Genomic DNA, 11,100 nt, shown 5'->3' with positions numbered 1-11,100 from the left:
AGGATCATCATAAATATCATCTAGCTGCCTAGGGTTCACTTACTATTAAGGAGTTTGGAGGTTTTGGCATCACTGATATAGGGGACATGAACCTGTGCCTTTTAGCCTCCTGGGTAAATAGATTCTACAAAGCTGAAGGTAAAATTTGGAAGAACATTGTGGAGTCCAAATACAGCCTTCACAATAATAATATTTTTGCTTGTTCTACTACTGAGGCCTCTCCTTTCTGAAAAGGTGTTCTATGGGCAGCCCAGGCTGCAAAAGTGGGTTTCTCCTAGAAGATAGGCAATGGTAGGAAAGTTAGATTCTGGGAGGACCATTGGTTTGGCACTGCCACTTTGGCTACCCAATATTGGGAGCTGTATAATATAGCCAATGAGCACAATGTCACTATTGACAAAACTTGGGTGGATAACACCCTTAAAATTTCTTTTAGGAGATGTTTCACCCAGGAGTTGTTGAGTTTGTGGAATGAGCTACTTGAGATAGCTAAGTCCATTGTGTATTCTGATGTGGAGGATTCCCTAGTGTGGAATATGAATTCCAAGGGAGTTTACACGGTCAAATCTTTCTATAAATTTGTTAATTTCGGAGGAGTGTTGCCTAGTAATACTCCCGATGCTTGGTCTATCAAGATTCCTTCTAGGATTCAGATATTTCTTTGACTCCTAGCTAATAACAAATTGCTCACTAGAGACAATTTAGCTAAGAGGCAAATTGTGCCAGATTCAACTTGTGTGTTCTGCTCTGAACTGGAAGTTTGTTACCATCTATTTTTTGGTTGCGTCGTTGCTGAGGAATTTTGGAAATCTATCACTAGCTAACTGGGTTTACGGGGGATGTTAATATGATGTCCTTCTCTTCATGTTGGTCTAGAGGAGACAGATTTGCTGCCATTAACATTATGCATGCAGCTGGCCTGTGGGTTCTCTGGAAAACCCGCAATAACATGGTTTTCAACTCTGTTGTTTGGCCTGGAATGCAGGCTATCTGGCGAAAAACTGCTTCGAACCTCTCTTCGTGGGAATGCCTAACCTCATAGCGTGCCAGAATCAAGCTGGGAGAATGGTCGAAGGAGTTGGATCAGCTGGCAAGGAGTCCCCCTCTCTTGATGTGGCTAGACCCTGGCTGAAGCTGGGCAAGTTTCACTGAAGAATATAACTAGAGTGAGGTGGGATGGGCTTGCTAAGTACTGATGAATTGGGATCTTGAGTTTATTCATATGTAACAGGGCTAGAGCACTAGCTTGTAGCTTTTGTTTTGTTCTTGCACTTTATTCTGCACTGTGCCGAGGCGGTATGACTGCCGTTCCTCCGCGTTATCCTATGTAGCTCTCTGGACTGATTTGTTTCATTTCTGAATGAAATGGAGCTGGGGCGTGGTGCCCTTTTCCTCTAAAAAAAAAATCTAACGGGGCCTAAGATCTAGCCCTGACCAAAGCTCGACACTCCATCGATATCAGTCAGCATCTCTGGAACGAGATCTTATTCCACGATACCGATGACAACATCGCCTCATCACCACCAGCTAGACACCTGGCGTGTGGCCAGGGCGACCCCAAACACGGTCAACCCCAAACTAGGTATCCCCCACCTCGATGGTGGCAGAAGACACCAAAAAACAAGGGGAACCGGCAGCAAGCTGCACTTCTTTCTAGCTGTAGCAAACAACCATCTCAAGTCATATTTATTATGGCATTATAAAAGCCCATTTCTACTTGAAGACAAATAATTTTTTAGGGGCATGTTTGGAGTAACTTAGTAATTCAATATTCATTCGTTTGGTTTAAAAAAATAGAGCAAAAGAAAAGTGAAGAGAAATTTCTTTTGATCCCACTTTTAAAGGAAAACTGTAGAAATTTTACAATTTGGATCTCTTCAGAATTCCTGGATGCAAAGAGATTGATTGACAAATGACAATGAACAACAAAGAGCACAGATGGTAAACCCAACAATCATGGTCGCATGTCGTATGCAAGTAAACCACAACTCAAAGGTTAACAAAAGAATAACCTTTTTCCGAAGCACATTGTCCAAAGTACATGGAATGGTACAGCCCAAACCAAGTACTAACAAAGGTGTGAACGCACGAGCAAAGAGCATCTGATTTAAAATTCTTGAATGGTCCTCTTTTGACTTTGACTGCACAGCATGAAGGGAGCAACAGCTTCAGCTTCCCAGCCAGTTGCTTCGATGCCTACAGCGAAGCTGAACTCCGGCACGCTTACAGAGAAGGGGCATCTCCATTGCTGCAAGATCTGCTATTGCATCAGTGACCACGACGCCTTAGTCTTTGCCAAAGTCTGCGCTGTAGTGGGCGCTGGATTCCAGCTTCTTGGCGTCATTCAGCTTCCTGACGGCCTGAGATGCACGAAATGTGAGTGTCAGTGCTTGTTAAGGTGCAGATGGTCTGGGTTTAAGCGTGTAGGACAGCACACCTTCATGAAGTCCTCGTGGACTACGTAGTCCCGCTCTGCGCGAATTGCAGACATGCCAGCTTCGGTGCAGACATTGCGAAGATCAGCCCCGTTGAATCCCTAAAGCCAGATGAGTCGAGAATCTGAGTGATGCGACATGAGTTTATGTGCGATAAGAACGTTATCTAAGATATACTCACTTCAGCCAGTTTCACTACCGCTTCATAATCTATTTCTCCATGCTTGGCGATACCAGCGGCATGAATTTTAAGTACTTCTGTTCTTGACTGCTCGTTTGGTAGTGGAATCTCAATCTTTCTGTCGAGACGTCCAGGGCGCAGGAGCGCAGGGTCAAGAACATCAGGCCGGTTTGTTGCCATGATCATCTTGACCTGTTTAGGCAAAAAATATCATTGTCAAGAAGAATCCATACAGCACCAGGAAGAAAAGAATTATGCTCGATGTTAGAGAAGGGAGTCAAAAAAAGTATGCAAATCAGCGGCCAGGAAATTCATACAAGCAATGAAGCAAAGATGAACAATAAATTTTAATCACAAAATTCATCTCAAGACTGGTATATTTTACCCACGCAAGTTAAGAGTGCATATTACACACACATTCAGGCAAGGAAATTACTTCAATCAAATCCATTGCCTTTGCATATATGGCATAAAGTTACCTAGAGGGGAAAAACACTTGATGATATCGGTTTTACCTTGCCAAGCTCATCAAATCCATCTAACTGATTAAGAAGCTCCATCAGCGTCCGCTGGATCTCACGGTCGGCACTGGTTCCCTCACTAAATCTTCTCCCACCAATTGCATCGATTTCATCCATGAAGATAATGCACGGCTAGAAATAACAATTTGAACAAACGGAAACAAAATTTGTGAGCATTGCAAATAAACTAAATGGCGATATATGTTAAAAGATCTCAGAAATGCATTTATATACTCTCTAACAGGAACTCAAACGTGAAGGTATAAGTTTGATTTCTTCTTCTCTTGCAAAACTGATATTAAGATCTACTCCCTCTGTTCCTAAATATATGACGTTTTGGTAGTTCAAATTGAACTACCAAAACGATTTGAACTACCAAAACGTCATATATTTAGGAACAGAGAGAGTATAACTTAAAATTCGATAGTGTGTGGACAGGAACATATAATTAGATGACACATCTGGGTCAAAGGAACTATTAAAGTCAGCTTGCATCTCTGCAAACAACAGTGGATGCATGACCGTTTGCCACTATGCGTGTCTTATAGATAAGGGAATTAAGTTTAAGACCAACTAGCTGTGCAAAAAGGAAGGCAGAGCAAGACTTACTTGGTGATCGCGTGCATAGCCGAACATTTCTCTGATTAAACGAGCACTTTCTCCGATATATTTGTCAATTATAGCACTTGACACAATCTGGTTTTTAGACAATATGTCAGTGTAATGTAATACTCATGGAAAGAAAATACCAAGTAAAAAACACACCTTCAAAAAGTTAGCATCAATATTACTGGCAATAGCCCTCGCTAATAATGTCTTCCCAGTTCCTGGTGGGCCATAGAGTAGAACACCCTGAAAAAGGTAAAGCAAGAATACACTGACTCCCAACATCACAACATGTGTATCTTTACCTCTTTAACTTACATAGGAAAGTGGATCATAAACAAACAAAAAAATGCTAAATTTACCTTGGGAGGTTTAATTCCAACCCTGAGAAACAATTCAGGGTTCATTAAAGGCAGCTCGATTGATTCCCTGAGTTCCCTGATTTGATCAGACAAGCCACCTACAGCCGAGTAACTGACATTGCCTGGATCTTCGTGTAGCATGTTATACACCACAGGATCCACCTGAAGAAACAACAAGTTCAGTTTCACACCACATCGCCGGAAGCCAAGTTTAAATATAACAAAAGGATCATAAAATAAAACAATTACTAAATAATGCACCAACAGAAGGAGTAAGAAGCTGAACAGCATTACTAAATCATACCTCCCTTGGCAGAGTGCGCATGATTGTCAAAGTTGTCATGTCCAGCACAACACGAGTTCCAGAAGTTAACTTTTCCTTGTCCACTTTACTCCGGCAACCGACGACATATCTTGGACCACTGCTAGCCTTAACAATAACTTCAAAAAAATAGGTATTTCAGCTTTAAGTTGTTACTAATAAAAGAAAAGCAAAATTTACACGTGGCAGTTTCATGTGAATACACAAAATAAAACTGATCAACTTGGTTCTCTTATAGTGTGGCAAGCAAAGCAGAGACTATGGAGGCCCTGTCCAGTGAAGGCCTTTGTGAGTTTGCACACTACAAAAACATTCCTTTGAAGTTCATGGTACTTAGTATTCCTTCTGTAAAGAAATACAAGTGATCTAAACAATCTTATATTTCTTTACAGAGGGAGTACTTATTAATTCGTGTACACAGTACACATGCCAAAATTCGTGAAAATATATCATCTTGTGCTAAACGTGTGATATAACTTCTTATCTTTTCTTTAGTTGCACAAGATCATATATTTTGCGACTTTTCGTACATGTAACTGAACCATGATTTCTTAGAGAGCTTTTGTAAGTGTACAAATCCTCATACAAGAAGACCATTTATACTTAACTTTTCAGGGCAAGTGTCCGTCCAAAATATATGTACAAAGTATATATATCAAAAAGAAAAAGAGAGAGGCTCTTTACTTACAGCGTTCATTATCAAGAGGACGAAGGACCTCTCCTATTATTTGTCCAACACTTTGCAGTGACTTCAAGTCATCTTCAGTCTTTGCGAAGTCCTTCCTAGCAATTTTAAGGTTTTCCCTCACTGCATGTAGATGTACCATGTGTCAACTGAAAGTTCATACTAAGGATCGTAATATTTTCTTATAATACAGGTGCACGTGTAGTCGTGTACTGTACAAATATCGCTCAGTACACATAACCAACTAAAAACTTCATGGAGCTGCACGCAGACCATCAAGGGTTGTAAAGTAAGCTGAACTTGGGAAACTGCCCGAGTTCCAACGCCAAAACAATTCTGCTAATTGCCCCAGTTAGCTGAAATTTTTGTAAATTTCAATCGCCTGGAAGTACACACCACTTTGCATAAACTTGCAGTAACACACAAACACTCTTTAACAGTAGAGATGTAAAATGCAATTTTTAGTCTGGATGTTATTATGCATGGAATGAGATGGGGATGAGAATGGGTGGATATCCAAAGGCTTGGAAAAGTGATTGGCTTTAGAAAATTTCAGATCACTTATGAACAGGCATCCCATACGGAAATGTGCCGACATAAATCTGTAGAGTCCACAAAATAGAAATTTGAACCAGAATTGCCACCTAAATAACAACGCGGTAATGTGAACCAGAATTGCCGGCAATGTGACATTTTTTGGGGGTATAAAGACTTATTTCTAACAGTTTGTCTAATTCACATCTAGATGTTTTTTAAGGATGTCACATCTAAGCTCCCACAAGTATATAATGCAGCAACAAGAAACAAAAAAAAAATTGACCACAGACAGAGTGAACATTAGCTTAGATGTGACACAACTATGTCACATCTAGATGTGTCCTAGACAGATCCTATTAAAATGGCGGAAGAAGGAACTTCGCAAATCTACTGAAGGGCCACCAATTATTCCACATCAAGTAATCAGGGAAGCGCAAAAAATGTTAAGTTTTCTAAGGAGTCGACCACCACGACAAAAACAAAACCCTAAGTCTCTCACATCGCACTCGCTGGCAAAACTTCAGATCCACATCAAGCAATCAGCGTCCAAACCAGCAGATTTAGTGCCCGGAAACAACATCTACTCTGCACCGACAGCGCAGGCCAAGGCCGGCCCTATACCGGCAACGCCCAATCTAGCACTAGAACGCATCTCGATTTCGAGCGGAGTGAGGAAGGAAGCTGGGCGCGTTACCAGTGCCGACGCGCGATTCGAGCTCCCTGCAGGTGAGCATTTTCTTGCGGTAGTCGGATATGGCCGTGCGGCGGCGGGCGGCGGCGGCGTCCTCTCCGTCGGCCATCGCCGCTGCGATCTGTCCCTCGACTTTGCTTCTGTCGCAAGAAGGGAATGAGTTCGAACTGTGGTTTTTTGCCTGAAAATATAATCTTAACCACGGAATAGCTTTCTTGTAACCGAAAACGTAAATTGTGGATGTTAGGTTGTTTTGAAGGTGGAATTTCGCAATAGTACTTTCTCCCACCCAAAATAATTGATGTTGGCATAGTCCAATTTATTTTACACATGCATTCATAAACACGTATACATAATCATCTTTATGAATGCACACACATATACACTCTATACTTATAAGCCTCTCTGAAAGGCTAAGTGGTTGTTTGGATAAACGTATTAGCCATGGGTTTATAGAAATTTAGTTAATAGAAAACCCAGTTTTGCTAGTAGTAGTTCTGTGAATAATCATTATAGAAAAATAATGTTTGGGGTTAGGAAAGTATAAAGCTGGACTTTCGGTTTACTTGTTGGGATAACAATCCATGCCCCCCTCTCTGTGAATTGTGAAAGTATGATGCCGTGGAAAAAGTGTGGGGAGTGATGAAATTAGTTAGGATCCAGTATTGCAAAATCGTGCTTTTTGAAACAATAGCAAATAGTAGTTTTTCTACAAACATGAAATTTTGAGTTTTTTTTGTGAAATTCTGAGTTTCCTAGAAACAAGTTCTTCACATGCGCGGATTAGTTAGAATAGCTTCATTTGGTTAGATACTTTTTCTAGTTTAGGACTTGCGTTTTGTATATACTATACATCCAAACAACCCCCAAGGGTCAGTTCTTTTGCGATTTATAGTTGGTTGTAGGAATAAGGTGTCCCTTCTCAGGTTATTGTAGAAGCCCAACCTAAAATTTTATTTAGAAGCCCACGAATTAGGGTTAACTAATACTACCTTGGTCCTGGTTTATTTGTCCCTTTTGTAATTTGTACCAAATTTGACCAAAGATTTAACTAACAAAATGTTAATACATGTCAACAAAAGTTATACCGTTGGATTTGTATTTGAACATAGTTTTCAATGATATATTTTTTATGACATGCATGAAGATTTTATTTGTTAAATTTATGGTCAAAATTTGGCACTGAATACAATGAGGACCAATATGAAGGAAATATGCCCTAGATGCAATAATAAAGTTGTTATTTATATTTCCTTATATCATGATAAATGTTTATTATTCATGCTAGAAATGTATTAACCGGAAACTTAGTACATGTATGAATACATAGACAAACAGAATGTCACTAGTATGCCTCTACTTGACTAGCTCGTTGAATCAATGATGGTTATGTTTCCTAATTGTAGACATGAGTTGTCATTTGATTAACGGGGTCACATCATTAGAGAATGATGTGATTGACTTGACCCATCCGTTAGCTTAGCATGATGATCGTTTAGTTTGTTGCTATTGCTTTCTCCATAACTTATACATGTTCCTATGACTATGAGATCATGCAACTCCCGAATATCGGAGGAACACTTAGTGTGCTATCAAACGTCACAACGTAACTGGGTGACTATAAAGATGCTCTACAGGTGTTTCCGATGGTGTTTGTTGAGTTGGCATAGATCGAGATTAGGATTTATCACTCCGAGTATCGGAGAGGTATCTCTGGGGCCCCTCGGTAAAGCACATCACTATAAGCCTTGCAAGCAATGTGACTAATGAGTTTGTTACGGGATGATGCATTACGGAATGAGTAAAGAGACTTGCCGGTAACGAGATTGAACTAGGTATTGAGATACCGACGATCGAATCGCGGGCAAGTAACATACCGATGACAAAGGGAACAACGTATATCGTTATGCGGTTTGACCGATAAAGATCTTCGTAGAATATGTGGGAGCCAATATGAACATCCAGGTTCCGCTATTGGTTATTGACCGGAGACGTGTCTCGGTCATGTCTACATAGTTCTCGAACATGTAGGGTCCGCACGCTTAACGTTCGGTGACGATCGGTATTATGAGTTAATGTGCTTTGATGTACCGAAGATAGTTCGGAGTCCCAGATGTGTTCACGGACATGACGAGGAGTCTCGAAATGGTCGAGACATAAATATTGATATATTGGACGGCTATGTTCGGACACCGAAGTGTTCCGGGTGATTTCGGAGAAAGCCGGAGTGCCGGAGGGTTACCGGAACCCCCCGGGGAACTAATGGGCCACATGGGCCTTAGTGGAGAGAGAGAGAGGGCCGGCCTGAAGGAAATATGCCCTAGAGGCAATAATAATGTTATTATTTTATTTCCTTATATCATGATAAATGTTTATTATTCATGCTAGAATTGTATTATCCGGAAACATAATACTTGTGTGAATACATAGACAAACTAAATGTCACTAATATGCCTCTACTTGACTAGCTCGTTAATCAAAGATGGTTATGTTTCCTAACAATAGACATGTGTTGTCATTTGATTAACGGGATCACATTATTAGGAGAATGATATAATTGACATGACCCATTCCATTAGCTTAGCACCCGATCGTTTAGTGTGTTGCTATTGCTTTCTTCATGACTTATACATGTTCCTATGACTATGAGATTATGCAACTCCCGTTTGCCGGAGGAACACTTTGTGTGCTACCAAACGTCACAACGTAACTGGGTGATCATAAAGGAGCTCTACAGGTGTCTCCAAAGGTACATGTTGGGTTGGCGTATTTCGAGATTAGGATTTGTCACTCCGATTGTCGGAGAGGTATCTCTGGGCCCTCTCGGTAATGCACATCACATAAGCCTTGCAAGCATTGCAACTAAAGGGTTAGTTGCGATATAATGTATTACGAAACGAGTAAAGAGACTTGCCGATAACGAGATTGAACTAGGTATTGAGATACCGACGATCGAATCTCGGGCAAGTAACATACCGATGACAAAGGGAACAACGTATATTGTTATGCGGTCTGACCGATAAAGATCTTCGTAGAATATGTAGGAGCCAATATGAGCATCCAGGTTCCGCTATTGGTTATTGACCGGAGACGTGTCTCGGTCATGTCTACATTGTTCTCGAACCCGTAGGGTCCGCACGCTTAAGGTTTCGATGACAGTTATATTATGAGTTTATGAGTTTTGATGTACCGAAGTTAGTTCGGAGTCCCGGATGTGATCACGGACATAACGAGGAGTCTCGAAATGGTCGAGACATAAAGATTAATATATTGGACGGCTATATTCGGACACCGGAAGTGTTCCGGATGATTTCGGAGAAAACCGGAGAGCCGGAGGGTTACCGGAACCCTACCGGGAGAAGTAATGGGCCATATGGGCCTTAGTGGAGAGAGAGAGGAGCAGCCAGGGTGGGCTGCGCGCCTCCTCCCCCCTTGGTTTGAATTGGACTAGGAGAGGGGGGGCGGCGCCCCCCTTTCCTTCTCCCTCCCCACTTCCTTCCCGCGCCTATAGGGCCGGCCGGCCTCCTCCCCTTGCTCCTTTATATACGGGGGCAGGGGGCACCCCTAGACACACAAGTTGATCCACGTGATCATATTCTTAGCCGTGTGCGGTGCCCCCTTCCACCATAATCCTCGATAATACTGTAGCGGTGCTTAGGCGAAGCCCTGCGACGGTAGTACATCAAGATCGTCACCACGCCGTCGTGCTGACAGAACTCTTCCCCGACACTTTGCTGGATCGGAGTCCGGGGATCGTCATCGAGCTGAACGTGTGCTAAAACTTGGAGGTGCCGTAGTTTCGGTGCTTGATCGGTTGGACCGTGAAGACGTACGACTACATCAACCGCGTTGTGCTAACGCTTCCGCTGTCGGTCTACAAGGGTACGTAGATCACACTCTCCCCTCTCATTGCTATGCATCACCATGATCTTGCGTGTGCATAGGAAATTTTTTGAAATTACTACGTTCCCCAACGGTGGCATCCGAGCCTAGGTTTTATGTGTTGATGTTATTTGCACGAGTAGAACACAAGTGAGTTGTGGGCGATATAAGTCATACTGATTACCAGCATGTCATACTTTGGTTCGGTGGTATTGTTGGACGAAGCGGCCCGGACCGACATTACGCGTACGCTTACGCGAGACCGGTTCTCCCGACGTGCTTTGCACAAAGGTGGCTAGCGGGTGACAGTTTCTCCAACTTTAGTTGAACTGAGTGTGGCTACGCCCGGTCCTTGTGAAGGTTAAAACAGCACCAACTTGACAAACTATCGTTGTGGTTTTGATGCGTAGGTAAGATTGGTTCTTGCTTAAGCCCGTAGCAGCCACGTAAAACTTGCAACAACAAAGTAGAGGACGTCTAACTTGTTTTTGCAGGGCATGTTGTGATGTGATATGGTCAGGACATGATGCTAAATTTTATCGTATGAGATGATCATGTTTTCTAACCAAGTTATCGGCAACTGGCAGGAGCCATATGGTTGTCGCTTTATTGTATGCAATGCAATTGTGTTGTAATGCTCTACTTTATCACTAAGCGGTAGTGATAGTCGTGGAAGCATAAGATTGGCGAGACGACAACGATGCTACGATGGTGATCAAGGTGTCGCGCCGGTGACGATGGTGATCACGACGGTGCTTCGAAGATGGAGATCACAAGCACAAGATGATGATGGCCATATCATATCACTTATATTGATTGCATGTGATGTTTATCTTTTATGCATCTTATCTTGCTTTGATTGACGGTAGCATTTTAAG

At 42.1% G+C, this 11,100-nt stretch overlaps 1 protein-coding gene across 1 annotated transcript; it reads right to left on the bottom strand.

The window, feature by feature from the left end:
* Positions 1-1,880: 1,880 nt before the first annotated feature.
* On the bottom strand, positions 1,881-6,557 carry LOC125528616 (26S proteasome regulatory subunit S10B homolog B). The gene is made up of 10 exons (XM_048693063.2): positions 6,344-6,557; positions 5,116-5,235; positions 4,410-4,546; positions 4,106-4,267; positions 3,903-3,989; positions 3,747-3,833; positions 3,132-3,269; positions 2,617-2,808; positions 2,438-2,536; positions 1,881-2,360 (listed from the first exon to the last, which is right to left on the bottom strand). Exons 1-10 carry the CDS (start codon positions 6,447-6,449, stop codon positions 2,286-2,288), a joined length of 1,203 nt encoding a protein of 400 aa, XP_048549020.1. The 5' UTR covers positions 6,450-6,557; the 3' UTR covers positions 1,881-2,285.
* Between the last annotated feature and the right edge of the window lie 4,543 nt (positions 6,558-11,100).

Source organism: Triticum urartu, chromosome 6A (genome assembly GCF_056163025.1).
Source record: "Triticum urartu cultivar PI428250 chromosome 6A, HENAU_Tu73, whole genome shotgun sequence".
In the NCBI taxonomy this organism is placed as follows: Eukaryota; Viridiplantae; Streptophyta; class Magnoliopsida; order Poales; family Poaceae; genus Triticum; species Triticum urartu.
Note: the sequence above shows the minus strand (reverse complement) of the source record. Positions and strands in the feature narration are given on the sequence as shown.

Coding starts and splice junctions, on each gene's coding strand:
- LOC125528616 (XM_048693063.2), bottom strand. CDS start 6,449: ATGGCCGACGGAGAGGACGCCGCCGCCGCCCGCCGCCGCACGGCCATA. Junction 4,547..5,115: donor TCCTCTTGATAATGAACGCT/GTAAGTAAAGAG, acceptor ATTTTTTTGAAG/TTATTGTTAAGGCTAGCAGT. Junction 3,834..3,902: donor TTGATGCTAACTTTTTGAAG/GTGTGTTTTTTA, acceptor TCTAAAAACCAG/ATTGTGTCAAGTGCTATAAT.